This window comes from Myodes glareolus, chromosome 27 (genome assembly GCF_982192425.1).
Source record: "Myodes glareolus chromosome 27, mMyoGla1.1, whole genome shotgun sequence".
Taxonomy (NCBI): domain Eukaryota; kingdom Metazoa; phylum Chordata; class Mammalia; order Rodentia; family Cricetidae; genus Myodes; species Myodes glareolus.
The window spans coordinates 32,251,274-32,273,481 of record NC_142052.1 but is presented as its reverse complement, the minus strand read 5'-3'; the positions used below and the strand labels follow the sequence as shown (position 1 = coordinate 32,273,481).

Sequence of the window (22,208 nt, the reverse complement as noted above, 5' to 3'; positions counted from 1 at the left end):
GAGGACTGTATGAAGACAGTCGAGGCAAAAATGGTCAGCATTTTATGGGAAGTAGTGCCACAGAGCATCTTGTGTTCTGAGTGCACTATGGATCTGGAGGGAGAGGAGTAATAAAACACAGTCTGCCTGCATCGTGCATAGTGCATAGGGGCCCGCTGGGAAAGAAGCACCTTAAGGACATGGCTTATGTAAGGGTCTTCAGTGTTTTTCACTCGTAACCGACCTCTCTCTTCCTGTGAACTTTAACACACAACCCCTGGTATATAGGCAAATAAAAGTAAATGTACAAATCAAGTATTTACTGATAAGTCATAAAGAAGCTTATTTTAGGAGCTGGAGAAGATGCGAGTGAGTTCAGTTCCCAATCCACACTGCAGCTCACAACAACATTCGACTCCAGTTCTGAGGATCTATCATCCTCTCTTGGCCTCTTAGGGCACCAGGCACACGTGTGGTACATATACATATATATAGGCAAACACATAAGTGAAAGTAAATCTTTTTTTAATTATTTAAAAAATTTGGTCAAATATAAAAGCATTTACTAAAAGCAAATGTACATACTCAATGAGATGAATAAGCTTGTTTAACACAGCCCAATTTAAAGATAAACTAATTTGATATTTACATGCTGAGGTGTAACATGGGGGGGGGCTATTTGTTATTTGAGTTTTCTGTTCTGCCCCGTCCCCCAGCTATTTAGTCCCAGAGAAAAATCACACACAGATCTCTGGAAGTTATAAAGCTGATTGGCCCATTAGGTCTGACTACTTATTAGCTAACTCTTACATCTTGATTAACCCATTTTTCTGATCTATGTTAGCCATGTGGCTCAGTACCTTTTTCAGTGGGGCAGCTCACATCCTGCTGCTTTTGTGGTCTGGGCAGGAGTGGGAGAAATCAACTTCCTCTTCCCCAGAATTCTCCTGCTCTCCTTGCATCATTTCCACTTCCTGTCTGGTTTTCCCACCTACACCTCCTGCCTGGCCAATCAGTGTTTATTTAAAACATGACAGAATACAGACAATTCTCCTGTACCACTAAGGAGTGGTGGAGAGAAAATATGAAAAGCTGTGATTTCTGAAATTAAGCTATTAGATTTCTATGAGAGTAGAAGATTTCATGTACTAAAAATACAGCAGTCCATAGAATAGAGCCTGGTCATATCAGCCTGGGATTTCAACCAAGTGTTTTGTAGTATGATGGCCTGCTCAGTAAAAGTATGCATGTTGAATTTTCAACACCAAAACCGCAGTACTTATACAATTCAGCTGGCCTAAGTGCTGCCACACATTTAGTTGAATTAAGTTTTGGTTGTCGCACACCCAGTAACCTTTTACTGTTGCCAGGCTTTTGTTTGTGTGTGTGTGTGTGTGTGTGTGTGTGTGTGTGTGTGTGTGTGATTTCATACAGTATTAAGTTACAGGACCCCCATAAAGAGTGAGTTTCAACTTGATTTAAGAAGCTGATGTGTACATTGCGAAAGGAAGAGATGGCAGTGGTTTGACAAGCTGGCACAGTGGTGATAGAAGTAGACAAATGGATTTGAGTTCCATTGTAGAGGAAGGACTTCCTGATAGCTGTGGTGCAAGATGTAAATGAGATAGTCAGAAAGACTTCTGTGTCTGGCTTGAGCAACTGGTGTAGGATGAGACTTAGAAGGACAACATTGGGAGCAAAACAAATATGAGAATGTTTAACCGTTGAACTTGGGATTTACAAGTACTGGTCCAACATTGAGTAATAAAATGCTACTGTTTTCTACCCAGCTCAGAGCGTACTTTTCTTCAGATATTTGCTCACACGTTGCCTTCTCAGCAAGGCCTTCGTTGACCAACCAAGTTAAAATGGATAAATCAGTACTTCTTATTTCCTGTCTTTAGCTTAATTTCTCAGTATTTTACATCTTTATTTATTATCTACTTCCTTGCCCTGCTGTATGTAAGATAAGGAATTTTGTGTACTAACAACTGCTATATCCAACACCCAAAAGATTGCAAATATTAAAGAAATATATGAAACCACTTAAAGGGTTGTATATTTTTTCCATGAATAATTTTTTCTTTACTGTTTATTTATACTTTTTTGGTTTTTTTTAGATTTATTTATTTATTCTGTATAGAGTATTCTCAGTATTCTGTCTGCATGTATACCTGGAGGCCAGAAGAGGGCACCAGATCTCACAACAGATGGTTGTGAGCCACTATGTGGTTGCCGGGAATTGAACTCAGGACCTTTGGAAGAGTAGGCAGTGCTCTTAACCACTGAGACATCTCTCCAACCCCTATACTTTTCTCTTAATTATATTATTTTTAATATAAATGAAAAATTCCATAGATATAAGTATATATACATAAATGTATATTACATAGTGTGTACATACATGGATTTATATTACTTTCTTTAAAGACAAAATCTAACTCATTTTCTTTGTCTCAATTTTTAGGTTACAACTGATGGAAAACCAAAAATCATTGACATCATTGATACCACAGGAAGTGGTGATGTGAATACTGCTACAGAAGTAGAGCCGAAAGATGGGGAAATTATTGGTCTTTCTGGAAGAGTGCTTAAGGTTGGAACATTTCTCTTCTTATTGAATGGGATTTTGGTTTGTTGGTTCTTTTCCCCTCTTCCTTTGTTTTGTAATGTTGCTTCAAAACATCTTAATATTTTAAAACTTAAATTGGCACTAGAGTAGTATTTACCTGTTACTTACAAAGCAAAATATCCCAAAACCCTTAGTATAAAATAAGGAGATGTTCCATTACTGTCTTCTAAGAACATAGGTTGTCATGTTGATGGATGCTATGGTAAGTATTGAATCCTCAGTTATTGGGTATCCTCCACAGATGTAATAAGCCAAATCAAACCGAATTAATAAGACCAGGTTTTAATCTGAACAAAGCAACTCCTGGGTAGTCTTGGAAGGAAGGAGAAGCTATGGGTCAGTTCTGGATATCTTGTCTTAAAGACCTATAGTCGTGGTCTTGAGCATCTCAGGGGGAGGGGCCTCCCCTTTGGGTTTTCTCAGGCATGGGGTCTAGAATGTGACAGTTGGGTTCAGGTGGAGTTTCCCAACAGCTTAAAGTTGTGAATTTCTCATGAAGTTGTAAATTGTTGACCATGGTTGTGGTTTCATTTAAAGGCTTAGCTAGTGACCGTTGGGAAGTTGGCTGTTCCATGGACATAATTTGGTTTATTTGTTTGGTTGTTTTATCAGTCCTAGAATGCTAGGTAGACCAGGCTGTTCCCAATTCTACCTGTTTGGTTGTTTTATCAGTCCTAGAGCGCTAGGTAGACCAGGCTGTTCCCAATTCTACCTGTTTGGTTGTTTTATCAGTCCTAGAACGCTAGGTAGACCAGGCTGTTCCCAATTCTACCTGTTTGGTTGTTTTATCAGTCCTAGAGCGCTAGGTAGACCAGGCTGTTCCCAATTCTACCTGTTTGGTTGTTTTATCAGTCCTAGAACGCTAGGTAGACCAGGCTGTTCCCAATTCTACCTGTTTGGTTGTTCTATCAGTCCTAGAACGCTAGGTAGACCAGGCTGTTCCCAATTCTACCTGTTTGGTTGTTTTATCAGTCCTAGAACGCTAGGTAGACCAGGCTGTTCCCAATTCTACCTGTTTGGTTGTTTTATCAGTCCTAGAACGCTAGGTAGACCAGGCTGTTCCCAATTCTACCTGTTTTGCCTCCCAAGTGCTGGGGTTAAAGGCTGCACACTACCCCTTGTTTCTTTGCCACATAACTCTCTTGACGGAGCTGTTTTATAGTGAGCATGGCAGCTGTCTTCTCTCAGGGCAAGAGTCTAAGAGAATAATCATGGTGAAAGTCATGGATCTTTATAAGGTTAGCTTATAAGTGATACCATCTCTTCATGGTATTCTGTTCATTGGAAATCATGCAGTCATCAGCAGACACCTGGAAGAGCATGGATACTCTAGGATGTGCGTCATGAGGGCCATCTTAGAAGTTATTTGTTCAGTAAAGTACTTGTAATTGGGATTTTTTTTTAAATTGAGGTCAACAAATGGTTTTAGCTTTTGAAGAGAAAAAAAAGAGAAAGTAACCACCTACATAGTTTTTTTGCCTTCATCATTTTTTCAGTGAACCCAACCATGAAGAAATATTTAGGCCCTAAAACCTACCAACTTAAATGACTGGCTTTGCTTTATTTTGTCCTTGGTAGAAAGGAATCTGTAAGCTAAGCATGAGACAATAGATATAAAACAAGCATAGAGCTATTTATGAGTTACTGGTTAATCCATTTAGAGGATGACAAAAAATTGAGAATGATTTTTATTTTTAATCTTTTAGAACAAGCAGACCTAGTTTGAAGTATATTCATTTACCCTATACGACAGTAGATCATACTTCTAGTGAACCCTGCAGATTTAGACCTACATAATTATTCTTGGTTGCTTATTTTTAGATAACTGTAATAACCTAAACTTTCAATAAGCGGTATGAACTATTGTCACTAGTGCTCAAAGGTAGAAATTTTATGTAATGTATCATTTCTTAATAAATAAGGTAAAGCAGTTAAGACTGATAGTTCTGCCTGTTGCTCACATGAAGACTGTTCTCCAGTGTGTATCATCGCTCCAATATGAACGTTCTCCAGGGAGTTGACCTCTTGACCGGTCTCCTAGTCCACGCAGGGGGAGATACTCTTTGGTTAAGTTTGGATAGCTTGTGGAATAGGATAGTGGAGACTAATTGCTCTTCATACAGACTTTGTACCAATCTTTCCCTCCTCCATCCATGCATAAAATGTACTTACAGAGGTATTGAGAATTTTTTTTCTTTTTCTTTTTTCGAGACAGGGTTTCTCTGTGTAGCTTTGATGCTTGTCCTGGTACTAGCTCTTTTATACCAGACTGGCCTTGAACTCTTAGAGATCCACCTGCCTCTGCCTCCTGAGTGCTGTGATTAAAGGTGTGCACTACCACCGCCTGGCTGAGATGTTTTATAGTCTCAGGAAGGAATAATTATTAGTCACTGGTACCATGACTACTTGGCTCTCCTTACCTCTTCAGGACACCATTTTCTGAAAGTAGTACAATAAGTTTCTTTGACTTAGCCATGTGTTACAGTGAAGTGAATATCTGTCTTTATTTCTCCTTCTTCCAAATAGCTCATAAACAACCAACAGAGCCTCATTCTTCTTGTTTAAGACCAGGTACAGGTAATACTTTGGTAGCCATTGTTTTCAGATGATAGTCCTCTACAATCTTTACTTCTTTGTTCCATATCATAATCAGTTTCAACTTTTGTGATATCATTTGTTGTTTTATCACCTTTGTGCAGATAAATAAAATGCAGTATTTAGTTTTCCCTACTTTCCAGCTTTTCATGAATGCCCTTATTTCTGTATCAGTTCTTCTTGTTGTTGGTGGTGTTTGCAAGAATTGAGATTGACTGGCCTTTATTGTTGTTGAATGTTGCAATAATGGGTTCGGTTTTCAGTTTCAAGATTTCTATACAGCACAGTCTATTTGCTCTGTGTATTGAACTGTTTGTTGCAGTTTGGGACTGTTGAGTAACAGTTCTTTTGAAAGCATTATGCACATTTCCTGTGCATGTGTGCTGATGTCTCCATGGTGTATGCCAGAAGAATTGCTGAGTCATGGAGATACAGCTTTACTAGGTCATTACTAATGTCTTTACCTTTTATTTGAGACTGGCCTTGTACTCACCTGATTTTCCTGCCTCCACATCCCAAGTGCTGGGATTATAGGTGTGCACCATCGTGCCTGGCCAGCTTTTAACTTCAAATACTTGGAATTTTCAGAACTTTAAAAAATAAAATCTTAAAAATGGATAGGAATCTCAGTATATCATGTTGTAGGTTTAATTTGCACTCGTTTAATGAGATCAGCCATTTTTTCATAGATTTGGGCTTTAGGGTTTCGTATGAAGTACTAAATGTTCATTTACCCTTTTCATTTTTGTTTTGTTTTATTTTAATGCTACTGAACTGTGCATTGTTTTCTTAGTGGTTTGTAGCATTCTTTTATATATCCATTTTCCATTTTAAACTTGAAATTTTCAGTTTTTACATATACATATGTACTTAATGAAAACTCAAAGCTCTAAAAATTAATTAAATGTATGACTGAATATGACAATATTCCCAGTATACCTAGAAAGTTGTATTTTTTCTTATTTGTTTTAGAGAATTTGACTGGAATTTTTTTATACTTAGTTTGAAGTTGGAGTCTCATTTTTCCCATAAGAAAACCTAGTATGTCCATATCACACATTAACAATCCTTTAGTTCTCATGTCTTTCTTTTAACTTGGCTACCTTCAAAGTTTGTTAGCAGACCTGTCTATCCTGAAGCTCACAGGAGACATTTGAACCAAGAGAAAGCCATGAACTTATGTAAGACATGGCGGGTGGGGGGAAGAAAGAGAGTTGCTGGGTTGTGAAGTTTGTCTATGACAGTGTCGTGTTAGCAATGTCCAAAGGTTGGCTCACCTTTAAGTCTTACTTCTTAGTTCTCTTTATCCTGTGGTTTTCCAGTAGTTCTCGACTCAGTTCTCAATACAGTAGCGTTATGGAAGGGAACACCATGCTGTTCTCACTTTACCACATTGAAATTAAACCTTTTAAAAAATAATCTATATTTAGCCTCAAAAAATGAAAAATTTTATGAACAGGTTAATACAGGCATACAGAAGAGTGTGACTAGATTTAGTATAACCAAAGCAAATAGTGTATGACTTTATAGGCATGTGCTATGAAGCTGGCAAGACTGAAACAACTCAGGGTGCTATTTGGTTCATTATGAAAAATGTCCCATTTGTTAGCTAACCTCTTTTGAGAGTTTCAGAAATGAACTATAATTCATAATTAATGAGATTATGTACTCCAGACAGGGATTTTGAGTCCCAGGCAAAGTGGGTTTTCATACAAAATAATATATCCTGTCTTTAAAAAGGAGACAAAGTTGATCTCCATGGAGATTTGGAGAGATAGCTCAGTAGATGAAGTATCTGCTATGTGAACATGAAGACCTGAACTCAGATCCCCAGCACCTCAAATTGCAGTGTGGTAGCATTCAGCTGTAATTTCAGCACTTCAAGGTAGAATCAGTAGGATCCCTGAATCTCAGTGACCAGCTGTCTTAGCTTCTGATTGAGAGACCCTGTCTCAAAAAACAGGATGGGGAGCAGTAGAGAAATTCTACATCAACCTTTGGCCTCCATGAACTTCATATGTACAACATGTGCATACTCCCACACAGATATACATCACACCTATAAGAAAAATGATCTTAATTACTATCTGTAGTTTAAACCATTTTAAATGTTTCTAAAAGTGGTGAAAATAAAAAACTTTGCTACTTAAAGATATCACACATAACTTCAAAATTTATACTATTTAAATATATAAAATGACATTCTATAATTGTCTTAGTTAATGTAGTATGACTTTTATTGAGTTTTTTTGTATATAATTTTTATAACTAGTCTACCTTTAAAGGAAAGTAGATAATACTAATTTTTGAGAAATATGTACTTCCATGACCCTGTGGAATTTTTGTTTTATTTATAGTTAAATAAATTGACCACAGGATTATTTTCATTGTTTTTTATATATATGCTAACTAACATGATTAAATATGTTGAATAGCTTTTGAGTTTTGCTTTTATTAGTTGGCATTTTATGGCCTTTTGAACATTTTCACTTGTCACTCACCAAAGTTTATAGAGGTACATGTACAGTGGACACTTGTGTTGCCTGGTAGTGGCACTTTGTTGCAACATTTCGTCACTGTTTTTGTTGTGTCAAGGCATTTTAAGAATATGAAGAATGTGTTTTCTGACAATGGATGAAATTTAATATGCAGCCAGTTGACTTTCAAATTATTAGTTAAAACATAGACCTTTAATAATAGTTTTCATATATCTAATATGATGAAATTTTCACCCAAAAGTTTTATATGTAGGTAATAATTGCTATAAAACATGGGAATGAGTTGGAGAAAGAGACTATAAGTGAGACAAGTGAGGATTTTTTGTTTGTTTTTGTTTTTGAGACAGGGTCTCTGAGTATTACTGACTGTCCTGGAGCTTATTATATAGACCAGGCTGGCCTCAAATTCACAGAGATCTACCTACCCTTTGCTTCTGACTGCTGGGATTAAAGGCATGAGGCAACCAGATGTGAATTGGCAGTTCAACTTGGTGTTTAGCACAAAGCTAACAGCTGTTTTTCATAATTAGGATGAATCAGAATAAATTTTGCTATGTTAAATTGCTTGATATTCATTGCATTTTGTGATTGATAGGAATCATAAAGTAGTTCTGATCCCCAGCTCACTGCTGGGTAGAAGATAGACATGAGTGGTGGGAGCAGCCTGCCTGTCTACTGCATCCCAGCTTCCATGAGAAATGAAGGTCTACAATAACAGACAGTCTGATCCTGGAGAAGCAGAAATCCTCAGCCGCCAGAGAAGGGAGCATGAGAGCAGTCATGAACCTTGAGCTGTTCTCTGTTTTCTTTTTCTTTTTCTTTTCTTTTGACACAGGGTTTCTCTGTAGCTTTGGAGCCTGTCCTGGAACTAACTCTTGTAGACCAGGCTAGCCTCAAACTCATAGAGATCCTCCTGTCTCTGCCGCCCAAGTGCTGGGATTAAAGACGTGCATTGCCACTGCCTGGCTTCCTTGAGCCATTCTCAAAGGGAAACTGCTGATGCATCTTGGCATTGGCCTTTTCATAGCCCTTTGAGGTTAAATGGCCTTGAGGCTGCTGATGGGTCGGTTGTTCTCCGTCCATCAGAAGCTAAGGTGCCAGGCATCCCACACACGCACTGAAAGGGCCTGCGTCCTCAAAAGACCTTGGCTCCGCTATTTCATCCTCCCATGATTTGGGAAGAGAAGAGGGTGAATGACATATGCATGAAGATGTAACCCACATAAATATTCATAGACACTTCTCTAAGGCATATGTATTAGAACTGCACTCTTGCCACCTCACTTTTGAGACAGCCTACTCTGCGCTCTCCATGGAGTGCTTGCTTTTGCTGAATCAACTTCTCTGAAACTGTGCTACTTTGCCTCCAAGAAGAATAGAGAGGCCCCATACATCTCCCCCTCGCCATCCCCAAAATACAGTCATAAGGTTAGGATTATGGGATATTTCTTCCTTGCACACAAGAGGAAATAAATGGACCCCCCCACCCCCATTAGTGGTTGAGAGTCACAACCACATTTATCTGGTCTAAAATCTCATACCTTTTTAACTGAATTTCGATGGAACTAGATTCCAATTTTTTACCTTCCAGTTTGTATAAGTAATTTCATTTCATCTTTCTATTAAAACCTATTTTTACAGATGATGAGATAATTTGAGAGTGTTAGAGATCTTAAATGAAATTAGCATGATTTTATAATGCTTTGTCAATAAGGATCCAAAGAGCCCTGTGTAGTATCTGTGCACTGTCTGTATGCTGCTGTTGTAGACGAATGACGTTCTTACTCTAAATAGGAAATGTGAGTGTGGGATAAGTTCTGAAAATTGCTTTTCCTCCCTGCTACTTAATGGCACAAGTGTGATAAAGGGAGAGGTGAGGCGTCAGCAATGTTTAAGAGCTGGTTAATAATGTTAGTGATTTAACGAAGTAATATATTTTCAAAGGATTTTATAAACTATAAAGTCATAGTGACATTAAGTGACCACTTAGAGTATTAGAAGTATTTCTCCTATACATAAACCTCTTTACCCACAGTAAGCCAGTAAAGTAGATGTGAGATAGTTTGATCCCACAGTGGTGTATTATTGGCATTGAGAAGTGAATGAGCAATTTGTTTTACCTACAGATTCCTGCAAACTGGACAAATCCTTCAGGAAAATATCATATTGGCATTAAAAATGGCTATGACTTCTATCCAAAGGCTCTCAAGGAAAGAATACAGGTAATGAGAAACCCAGAATCAATTGCTTGCGTGTGTATATGCTTAGATTCCTACTTGAAGAAAAAGGATTTTTTTTTAATTTAAGTTTTGCTTTTGTGAATGTCATGAGGTCTTAAATCTTCTAGGGACTTGGACTTTGAAAGACTGTTCAAGAGTATGTGTTTTACTTAAAGTCATTCTTAGTCTTGGGTGCATGGGCTAGTTAGTTTAAGGAAGAATAAAGCAAAACTAAACTAGAACTCAGATTTTGGGGTTCTTTTGGGTAGATGACATAAACTGAGCTTTAGGTTTTTTGAGAACTTTCTTAAAGAATAGATCTCTTTATTCTTGTTCTTGTATCGTCTAAGAACATTTGCCCCATTTATCTTGTTGTCTAGTCTTCTTGCTCTTGGTTTGTCACCATTTAATATTGTTCTGCTCATCAGATCTAAAGCTTTGAAGTATGTGTATAAGAGACACAAGTTGGGCTGGAGAGATTGCTCAGCAGTTTACCTTACTGTCTTTGCATCGAACCCAGGTTCAGTTCTCAACACCTATGATGACTCATGAAATTTTGGAAAAATAAAATCTATGCCCTGGCAATGCTGAAGCATGCATGGGCTGCCTGTATATGGTGGTTCTGTTGAATTTGTTCATATTGGGTTTTATGGTCTGAGCTGATGAGGACAACTGACCAGGTCTCTTTTTCAAGAGGGCACCAGATCTCATTACAGTTGGTTATGATGATTACCATGTGGTTGCTGGGAGTTGAAACTCAGGACCTTTGGAAAGCCAGCAGTGCTCTTAACCACAGATGCCTTATAACTACTTGTAACTCTAGTTCTAGGGGATCTGATGCCCTCTTCTGGCTTCTGTGAGCATCAGCATGCACATAGTTCACATAAATTCACACATACACATACATGAATAAAATAAAACCTGTCTATAGTTAGAGAAAGAAGAGCTAAGTTTGACTGGGAATTTGCTTTAAAGAGTTGCTGTGAAGTGAAAATTTCTGTGATGATGCAAATGTTTGAAGTGTTTAATGTCTGCTCTGTTAAGGGAACTGCTGTGGGCTACTCTGTTGCACAGTGCCATTTCTGAACACTGCTGTGACACTTAATTGCTGATGTGAGTCCAGTACTTCAACTGTAAAGCGAGGTATAGGATTGACAGTAATCCTGATGCAGATGTGGGTGCTGTCATCTGATCACAGAATATTCTTCTTTCCAGGTCCATGAGCCAGCATTTACCTTAATGCACATAGTTTTGATTGAATATAAACACACAGATGTCAGGGCCTTTTTATTGCTGTATTATGTTCAGTCAGCTTTTATAAGGAACTAATTGACATGCGAATATAGATCATAAAGTTGAAGTAGACTCTTCATAGATAGTCGAGTTTACTAGTTTACTGAAAGGATTCTTTTATTTAGAAAACTTTTGTTAGGAGATACTATGTGGTGAAGAATGGCGATAAAGGTTAGGACCAATTTCAGAAGCCTGGAACCTTGTCCAATAGAAGAGGGTGAGGCATCCTGGACAGGGATGATTGAGGACACCTGCCCTTCCCAGTGAGGCTGCAGTCTTTCCTTAGTCATGACTTTGTCCTTGCCTCTCTGCATTTCCCAGCTTTGTACAGGTCCAGGGGTGGGTACCTTCTACTCCAGTGACAGGGTTCCTGGTGTGGCAAACTACATTGTGGAGAAGGGCGGGTATAAATTGAGAAATAACTGTATAAAAATACTTTGTGTGACTTGATGAACTTGTTCTCCTAACTAACTTCATTAATTCATCTACTTCTTTATTACCTTCACTAGAAATGGTTTTGATAAGCCTTTGTTTCAGAATTTTGTAATATCTGAACTGCTGGCAGGGTGTAACCATAACCATGTAGGTTTACCTGACTAGTTTTTCTGCCTTATTGTGAGATAAAATTTTTGCCTTTGCAGAAAGAACGGAAGGAAAAAATCTGGGATCCTGTTCACAGAGTTGCGCTTGCAGAAGCTTGTAGGAAACAAGAAGAATTTGATATTGCCAACAATGGCTCTTCCCAAGTTAGTGCTACTCACTTTTATTTGAATGTTTCAAAGACTTATATTAGTACTCTAAAGGATTCAGTAGACTGCATTTTCATACGGTTCATCTCTTTACAGTTTTTTTCTCAGTGGGCTAAAGTTAGCAGTTCTGACATCATTATTTATGCCACACCAATTTACATGTGTATTATGAATATTTTAAAACATAGCCGTGAAATCTTTACCAGCTACACATGGAAATTCCTCTGTATCTCTTCCTAGCCACTGTCTCATTTTCCTCCCCAAGACATCATCATCCTGTCCTCTAACACTGTAGAATGATTTTCCTCTCTGAAGTTTGTGTGTTGAAGCCCTACAGAGCTTTTATGCAGTTTCTATTGCTGAGATTGTTAGGATATCTGCTGTGCCCTAGGTATTACAGGCAGGTCATCATACTTCTGTGTGATAATCTATGTTTATGGGTGTAATACAGTTTGTTCATTTTTCAGATTGGTACTGGCTTTGTTTTTTTGAATGTTAAGAATAGTGTCATTTTGGAGCCAAGGAAATGGCTCAGAGTTAAGAACACTTGGTGCTCTCAAGGAGAACCCAGAGTTGTTTGTAACTCTAGTTCCAGGAGATCCAGAGCATTCTGGCCTCTGCAGGCATCAGGTGGTGCAAATACATAATTGCATCCAAAGCACTCAAACATAAAATTAAAATAAATCTTTTTTATTGGTTTTTGTTTTTGAGACGGGTTCTCTGTGTAGCTTGACTGTTCTGGAACTCACTGTTTTGGATCTCAGACAAGGCTGGTTTCAAACTCACAGAGATCTGACTGTCTCTGCCTCCTGAGTGCTGGGATTATAGGCACAAAATAAATCCTTCAGAAAAGAAAAATATCATTTAAAACATTGTTGGGTATAGCTTTTTGTAAATCGTAATGATAATGCCTGTTTATATTCCCACCAGAGGCATGTAAGTATGCCCATTAACTTTTTAAATTTTATTTTTATTTTATGTGTATGAGTGTTTGTCTACACATGATGTTCTCAAAGGCCACAAGAGGGCAGTTATTTGTCTGGAACGGAAGTACACAGTTATGCGTAGCTGTGTGGTGAAAGTAAGCCTTGGTCCTCTGCAAGTGTGGCAGCTGCTCTTAACCATTGAGCCCTCCCAGTTAGTTTATAAGTGAAAATAATGTCTGTGTTTTTTTGTTTGCTTTTATGCTTTTTCTTTAGGAAGAAAAGCTAAAGTATGTTTATTCATGAACAGCGGTACATTTTAGAATTACAACATTGAAAATGCAAACAAGCTCCTCAGTGTTTTCAATTTCTTGGTGTTACTCTGAGACACAGGGACAATAAATCAGTATTCCCAGGTTATTCTCATAGTTTTCAAAATTATAATATTTTAAACAGTTCTAACCATCATCATAGCTTAATTTGAATAGTGACAATTCTTGTTTAAAGAATAAAATACAGTTAAGTTTAATAATTCTTATAAAGAACTATGCCCTTTGGAAATATTCAATAAAAATGTAATTTAAGATTCAGGTCTCTCAGTAATGTAACAGTTTCTCATGGAATCAGAGGTAGACACTGATTTAGGGCTTACCTTGCATTGAAAATTTTTATAGTTTGAGAATGCATTCAAAAGACTTCCATGAAATACATTTTATATGAATTCATTAGTAGTAAGGATTTTATTTTTATTTATTATGAAAATAGTATGCTAATTGCAGCAAATTTGGACAGCCCATGCATGTTAATATGTATCAAAGAAAAGCTTTTGTTATGCCATCCCAGGAACAAGTCACAAATAAGTGTTTATCCTTTTTTATTCTTTTATTATGAATATATACATTTTCTTAATCAAAAGTGGGATTGTGGACTGAGGATATAGCTCCGTGGTAGAGCACTTACCTTACGTACTCCAGGCTCTAGACTCAGTCTCCCACACTGCAAAAGCATTCTGTTTTCTTATTATGTTTTTCTGAAGTGAAGTGATTTTTTTCTATTTGTTTAACATTGTCTTTGATCATACGTATGTTAATACAACTCTCATACACACAAAAATACTCTAATATTAATCTGTTTTCTGATTAATAGGGCAGTAAGCTAATCAAGGAAGAGCTTCAAAGTCAAGTGGAATTACTTAATTCTTTTGAGAAAAAGTACAGTGATCCAGGCCCTGTGTATGACTGCTTGGTGTGGCATGATGGTGAGACCTGGAGGTAATCTCAATTATTTTGTAGCTCTTCTTTATTAAAAATATTTTTATCTACCCTAAAGATTGTGAACCCTCAAAGCTGCAAAAGTTCTGGTGTATATAATCATATCACTTAGCAACATTGTGTGAGAGACGAATCAGCTTTTGATGTCTGTGGGGAAATCTTTTGAACTTAGTATTTACGTTAAGCATTACATTTAGTGTTTTTTAAAATCTTACTTGATTAGCCACATTTTTGGCAGGTTGATCACTGAGATGTATGGAAATGTTCCTTGTTAAAACTGGGCAGTTTACAAAGTAACCACAAATATTGTAGCGCATTCACTAAAAACTCAAGAATAAAAGGAAGAAAATTTGGACTTCGATGTTTTAAATAGAGATAGAATAGCTAAGTTAACTTGACAGCACAACACAGTAATCAAGTGTTCAGTCCTGGGGTAGGCGTAATGGTGGATATGTGCAATCTCAGTACATACTAGGCAAAGGCAGGAGAAGTGTCACAAGTTCAAGACCAGCATGGGCTGCTTAGTTCCTGTCAGGCCATTTGGGGCTGTGTAATAAAACTATCTCAAAGTGCACAAGCATACACAAACAAGCATAATAACAAAGGGTTGATCTTTACATAACTTTTTGACATTTTAATTAGATAGATTTAGACAGACTAATAATGTGTTTAAAATACATATCTTTTAAATTTTAATAGTAATAAAATAGGTAAGCAGCAGGTAGGAAGAGAATCATAGAATTAGGTGGAAATTTTGTTTTGTTAAAAAATAAATGTTCTCCTAAAGCTGTATGTGACTACAGTTTGAAGTTTATAGCCGTGTGGTAGCAGGAAGCTGTGGAGGCTGCTGGAGTCACAACACCAGCACTGAAATTGGCAGCAGGGAGTAAGGGCTGTCCTTTGTGTCTGAGCCGTCCTAAACTAGTCCACACTCCAACCCAAGCTTCAGTTTTCATTTCTCACCTGCCCAGATAATTCTCTGTACCATCTGTGGTTATCAGTGTCCTGGTTTTAGCACTGGATTCTGGAGACTTCTGTCCTAAGCTTCACTGCTCACTCTGAAACAAAGGGATGTAGTCGTTGGGTTTGAGTGGTGGGAGAAGAAAGCGGTGAGAAGATGACTGAGAAACTGTGTTGTGTGATTTTCAGAGCAAGGGTGGAAGGGTAAATTTTAATACCTGTTTCTCCTTCTCCACAGAGCCTGTGTTGATTCGAATGAAAATGGAGACTTGAGTAAATGTACTGTGTTGAGAAACTACAAAGAGGCCCAAGAATACGGCTCTTTTGGCACAGCTGAGATGTTGAATTATTCTGTTAATATTTATGATGATGGAAACCTGCTGTCCATTGTGACCAGTGGAGGTATCTGGTTTATCAGATTTACTAGTGAGAGATAGCCATGTAGTGTCTGAATGATAAAATCCCTGCAGGTCAGAGTGAGGTGCTAGTGAATTCATCATAGAAATTCCTATTGAAGGACCAAGCCTAGAAACTTTGATGGGATTTGACTCTTTTATCTTTTAAACTTATGACTGTGTAGAGGTAGTTCATAAATAAAGCAAAATCTTAACATCAGAAAAGCCATTAATAAATATGAAGTGATTTTACTTGTAAATATTAACCCTTGAGGAATTCACCCATAACTACAAAGACTTAAGTAAGAAGATTCTCCTTAGAGTATTCTGTGTAAGGTCATATAAGTTGGCTGCTCAATAGTGTACTACTAGATAATGATCCAAAACAGATTTTAAATATTTGTATTATGATATAAAATAGTACATAATCAAATTAATATATACAAATGTCAAAATGAATTTTAGTGAAAACATATCATAAAACACTTGTATAAATTGGAAGAGCCTGCCAAATAATATTGTAGGTAGGTTTGGGTGTTTTTATGCTGAGGATATAGAAACAAGAGGAAAGACCATGCCCAGGCCTACAGGGTTGGGCTGGTGAGGAGACAGAGAATGCAGTGAGGTGGGACTGTGTTGACAGAGACCACAGATACTAGGATTCAGAAGAAGATAATGAAGACTGAATGAAATCAGGGTATGATAAACATACAAAGATGTCATAAGGAAATGCATTATTTTGTGTGCTAACATTAGAAAAACTAATAACCTTTACCTTTCTCCCAGGTTAACTACTGTCTTGATTTTCATTACTCCATTTCTTGTTATTTTGTACCATGTAGGGAATTTGTGTTGAGTCAGAACTGATAAAAATATTCTCAATTTCCACATGGTTCATTCTTTTTCCAGTTATATAAATGAAATTAGCCTAGTTTTTGTATGAGACTTTAATTCAGTCTTATTATATAAGCTTCATTTTGATTCATATTAGTTCACATTAATTTATGTCAGTTCTGTGGATTGATATGTTAAATATCCATTTACTTTTAGTGAACCCTAACTAAGCCATTTGGAATTTTGAATTATACAAGTAATACAGCCATGAACATTTTTGTGAATGCCTTGGTGAACATGTTTGCACTTGTCTGTTGGGTACTGGGGCAAAAGCAAGACTGCTAAGTCCATAAGAATGCCTGTGTTCAAATTTCTCAAACAAGTATATTCTAAACTATTGTCAGCCTTCAATACTTTAGTTATGTTAAAAGATATAGAGAGATGCGACATTGTGACAATAAGGTGTAATCCCAAGATGACTAATGAAGTGAGACATGTTTTCATATTTGTAGGTCCTGTGGAATTTCTTTTTGTGGATGCTTTTTCAAATGTTTGACCGTTTTGCTTGGTGGGCAGGGTGTCTCTGACTCCTTTCTCTGCTTTCTTTGTTGGGTTTGTAAGACTTTTTTAATATATTTTGGATATAAGTTGCTAGTGAGTTCTATATATTGCAAATATTGACTGTCCTCTATGGCTTACATTTTTTTTTACTTACTGCAAACAGGGTAGGGTTCAGTGTAGAGAAGCAAATATATGTAATTTAAGTTTATTTTGTGTGAATGGTAGGAATATATTTGAAATAATATTAGATATGTGATCAAGTTGTGTTTTTATTAAATTATTTTTGTCCTAATATACATGTTGAAATGGTTACGATTTTAGTATGTGAGGATTTTTTTCATCTTATGCACACACACCCTATTTCTGTCTATAGGAGCTCATGGAACCCATGTAGCAAGTATCGCCGCTGGGCATTTTCCAGAGGAGCCTGAACGGAATGGAGTTGCTCCTGGGGCTCAAATTCTGTCCATTAAGATTGGTGATACAAGGCTAAGCACCATGGAAACAGGCACAGGCCTCATCAGAGCTGTGAGTGTCTGGGAGTTCTTGATGTAGATTAATCATTTAGGGACTTAGAAACCATCATAATGGGACTGGAGAGATGGCTCAGGAGTTAAGAGCACTGGCTGTTCTTCCAGAGGTTCTGAGTTCAATTCCCAGCAATCACATAGTGGCTCACAACCATCTGTAATGAGGTCTGGTGCCCTCTTCTGGCCTATAGGCATACATGCAGGCAGAATTTCATATACATAATAAATAAATGTTTATAAAGTACTCTTGGTTTATCAAGAGCATATTAAACAGAATTTTGGTGTACAGAACAGTGTTTTTATAGAAACAAACCAATGCTGATCAATTCAGTTAAAAGTTAAAAATTACCATGAAGAACTTTCTTGGCTTAAGAAACCTTTTATAGAAAAAATATTTTATACTCTTTGTTGTAGAACTCTTAGCAAACTTTTCAAGATAGTTTTAAAAAAATATTTGGCTTGCTCCAATATTCTAAAAGGAAATTAAACCCTTTGTAAATTTAATATTCTGTATGATTCACTTTGTCATGTAACTTATGTGCCTTTAAATCTATTCAGAATCAATGCCTCTCCCATTTCCTTCTATGATTCCCACATTCCAAAGAGAGTAGTTTCATTTTTAATTGATGCTTTAGTAGCTCTTTCTCTTGTTACCTTCTGACTTTAATTACAGTATACCTAGAAATACCTTTTAAATTAGGATGCAATTAGTTTAAACACTGCAGGATTATAAACCTTATTTATTGGGTAATCTGTTTCTACAAATGACTTCCTAAACTAGATTATTAATCTTTTAATAGATGATAGAAGTTATAAATCATAAGTGTGATCTTGTCAACTATAGCTATGGAGAAGCAACTCATTGGCCAAATTCTGGGTAAGTCTTCTTCGTCAGATTTCATATCATAGAACCTACTAATTAAGAGCATCAAATGGCTTAAGTAAGGGAATTGCAATTACAGTAAACTATACCTGTGGTGGACAGGTAATTGTGTTTTGTAAGTAAGCCTCTCACTCCTATGTCATGTCTTTAATGCCAGGTCCAATCACTGCACCTTGCCAAACCATTCCAAGCACGGGTAGCTAGGGTTGCTCCTCTGTATGGTGCTTCTGATACTCCTAACCTGCCTAACTCTCTGGCATTGGTCCATGCTTCCACATTTTCCTTTCCAACCACTTTGGATTTATTGGGCCATCCATCTCCAAAATAGCTCATTCACAGATGTTCTGGGACTTGACTGTGCTTACCTGACAGGGTCCCAGATGTGCTCAGACCTTGCTGTTCCTTCAGTGACTGTTGACCTTTAACCACCACACTTGCTGCTGTTACACATACTGGCTCCAGTTGCTAAGCTTCCCTGTCTCCTCCGTTCATGCTACTTTTTCTCCTGCATCCCCTTCTTTCTTGTAATGATGTGACAAAACTTTTCCTTAGGAGATAAAACACACATGTTTACTCACCTGGTAGGAATCCAACAATGGACCAAAGTATGGACACCACCAAAGTCCAGCTTGGTGACCTGTTGAACATGAGGCTGTTTGTTTGATTCCTGGCTGCTCAGCCCTGAAATAACCACTCAGAAACTGTATTAATTAAAACACTGCTTGACCCATTGGCTCTAGCTTCTTATTGGTTAACATTTATATCGTAATTTAACCCATTTCTAGTAATCTGTGTATCTCCACATGGCTGTGGCTTTCTGGGTAAAATTCCATCTGGCTCTGGCAGGGCTACATGGCTTCTTGACTCCATCTTTTTTTCTCCCAGCATTCAGTTTAGTGTTCCCCGCCTAGCTAAGTTCTGCCCTGCTATAGGTCAAAAACAGTTTATTTATTAATGGTAATCACAGCATACAGAGGGAAATTCCACATTAGTGACCCAGTGAGTTTAATTGGAGTTACTTAGAGGACTATGGGTGAGAGGATTTATTTGTAGGAGAAGTGATTCAAAGACAGCTGCATCATCAAAGCCTACTCCAGCATGGATGACCTCTCACAAAGTGGGGTGTTGACGTAAGCATTCACAGCATCTCAGACCTGAAATTTTCACATGAAACTGTATTACTTAAATCACTACTTGTTCAATCACTTAAGTGCAGTGTTAGCTAGTTCTTATATCTTTGGTTAACCCATTTCTATTAATCTGTGTATTGCCACATGGCTGTGGCTTACCAGCAAGGTTCTGGTGCGTCTATCCCTGGCATGGCTCCATGGCTTCTCTGACTCTGCCTATTCTCTCTCTCTCTCTCTCTCTATATATATATATATCTTCTAGCCTGGCTGTATTCTGTTAAGCCATTGGCCAAAAGCAGATTCTTTATTCACTAAACAATAAAAGCCTTACATACACAGAAGGACTTCCCATACCAGCGGGAACCTGGAGCACACTGCACAGCCTGCATGCAGCTCAGTAGGTTGGAGAGTGTCCTTTCCAGGCAGCTCAGCTGATTTCTGCTTCTTGCAGGCAGATGGTAGTCTCAGAGACTTCTTTGCAACTTAGCTTTTGTGAGAGCCTTGATTGCAGCTTAGCTTCTCTCCTCTAAGATGGACACTCAGCTTTATTGCTTACTTTGGCAGGGAGAGGCCTTGTGAATCTATTCAGTTTCAGGGACTTGCTGAACCAGTGTTGAGTTGTTTACTTTCCTACTTAAGGAGCTTCCCTGCATGATGAAAATTTTTAGTCTCAGAGGAAACTGTTACACAACATCTGTCATCCCTGTCATTTCCTCTACTGCAGTACTGTGTTGGCCTTAACTTGTTTACCTTAGCTCCTTCCCTTTATGTTAATGTAGCTGAAATATTTAGAGCATTTCTTTAGTGATCAACATTACCATCACTCCCATCACCGAAGTATTAATATATGCCAGTTATCTGGTGCCTGATTATTTAGGGCCCTGTCAAAAGACAATATAGAGGCTATACTGTTACCTGATGGCTCATTTCTTTCAGGTAATTGGATTTCTTATGAAATATTATTTTATTGCCCTTTTAATATGTTCCCTGTCACTTTTAGCCATTTCTTTCTATAGTGCATGCAGTCTTGCTCCTTCTGTCATCTCATTATCTTTTTCATTACTTTTCTCCTTTGTCAGTTACCCATTAAATTCTCTCTCTCTCCTCCATCCCCCCTCGTGTGTGTGTGTGTGTGTGTGTGTGTGTGTGTGTGTGTGTGTGTGTTCCACTTGTGTCACAGTGTCCATGGAGTTCAGAAGAGGGCAGTAGAACCCTGGGGCTGGAGTCTCAGTCAGTTCTGAGTCACAATGTTGCGTGTTTTGGTAACTGTACTTGAATCTCATGTTAGATGTTACACATTGGATTTTTCAGGACCCTTTCGAGCTAGACCTTCTTTAATTTTCCATTTTCTTCATCTCAGGAAAGCATTTTTGTTTGCTCTCAATATCTGACTAGATTTCTTTGACTTTCAAATTCTTAGGTTTTTCTTCTAGTGTCTCTCTCCCATTTAACTTTTCACTAGAGATACTAAGTGGCTTTTTGAATCAAATAATTCCAGGTCAAAATACATGTAGAAGTCACTTTGGTGTTTTGTTTGGTTTTTATTTTTCTCTCAACATTACTGCTTCATAGACCCTCTTAATATTGTGGATTTTGGTGTCCCCCCCCCATATTTGGGTTTGTTTGCTTGCTCTTTTATTTTTCTTGAGACAGTGTCCCACTATGTAGCCTTGGGTGCCTAGCCTCGGAGTCTCTTTGTATACCAGATATGACCTTTAATTCACAAAACTACTCCTCTGCCTGCCGCTCGAGGGTTGCAAATAATGGTGTGTGCCACCAACCAGGCTTTACCTTAAGTTTTTCTTGTTTTTAATGTAACTTCCCAATTCCCTGAAACTCAACTAAGGTATATCACTTGGAATGGCATTTTGTCTTACTAAAAGCCTACCTGCTAATGGGTGTGTAATCATTTAACTGAGTGAATCTGATACCTCATTTAAAGCTACTGTCAGTTATGCAGTTTGGAATCATTATAATTTGTTTCGTTATAAATTAAATGTGGAATAGATGTATTTGCTCAAAGGAATTCTTTGTTTTTTAGGAGAATCTGTGAAGTAATTAATGAAGCAGTTTGGAAACATAATACAATTTATGTTTCGAGTGCTGGAAATAATGGTCCATGTCTTTCTACAGTGGGTTGTCCAGGAGGAACTACGTCCAGTGTGATAGGTTAGTAAGCTTTACCATCTCAGAAAACAATTTGTTTAAATACAAGCAGAATAAGAGATTAGAGGAGGAAGATCACAGGTTTAATGTCAGCCCGTGATACTAGAGAGACCCCATCTCCCAAAATACATAAATTAAACAGTAAATCACAGTCACAGTTTAATCAAGTATTGTATTCTACATATAAAACACTGGAGGCCTTTTTAATAATGTACCCTGTCATGGGTATGTTCAGTCATTTTGCACTGTTACAGGATGTCTTCCTCTATATAGTCAGGTTAGCTTCATAATGTTGTAAGTAAGTTTAAAATGGACTGCAAGTGTCCTGTGGAATGTGGGTGAGACATGGACCCTAAATGTGTTCCTAGGACAGTCCGAGGACCTGTGTTATCTAGGGATTTAGGAGAAGTGGTTTAATAGAAACACATGCACACTTTTAGGCAGTTTTTCTTTTTAGGGCACATAATAATCATGGAAGTTCTTTTTTATATGTATAAAAGTAGTGTCCTTAGTACTTAGTTTATAATATAAACTTCTTTGTTTCTTCATTGAATGTTCTTCCCTTTCCATTTGAAAGAGGGGGAGGGAAG

General features: G+C 37.6%; 1 protein-coding gene across 3 annotated transcripts in view; it reads left to right on the top strand.

The window, feature by feature from the left end:
- Tpp2 (tripeptidyl peptidase 2) overlaps nucleotides 1–22,208 on the top strand; it is a 67,493-nt gene that overhangs the window by 6,019 nt on the left and 39,266 nt on the right. For all 3 annotated transcript variants that reach the window (XM_048455986.3, XM_048455987.3, XM_048455988.3), the window contains exons 2-9: nucleotides 2,447–2,575; nucleotides 9,831–9,926; nucleotides 11,858–11,962; nucleotides 14,035–14,159; nucleotides 15,358–15,521; nucleotides 17,283–17,437; nucleotides 18,240–18,316; nucleotides 21,494–21,621. In XM_048455986.3, the coding sequence (XP_048311943.2) occupies nucleotides 2,447–2,575; nucleotides 9,831–9,926; nucleotides 11,858–11,962; nucleotides 14,035–14,159; nucleotides 15,358–15,521; nucleotides 17,283–17,437; nucleotides 18,240–18,316; nucleotides 21,494–21,621 (979 nt within the window). The remainder of the gene's footprint in view (nucleotides 1–2,446; nucleotides 2,576–9,830; nucleotides 9,927–11,857; nucleotides 11,963–14,034; nucleotides 14,160–15,357; nucleotides 15,522–17,282; nucleotides 17,438–18,239; nucleotides 18,317–21,493; nucleotides 21,622–22,208) is intronic.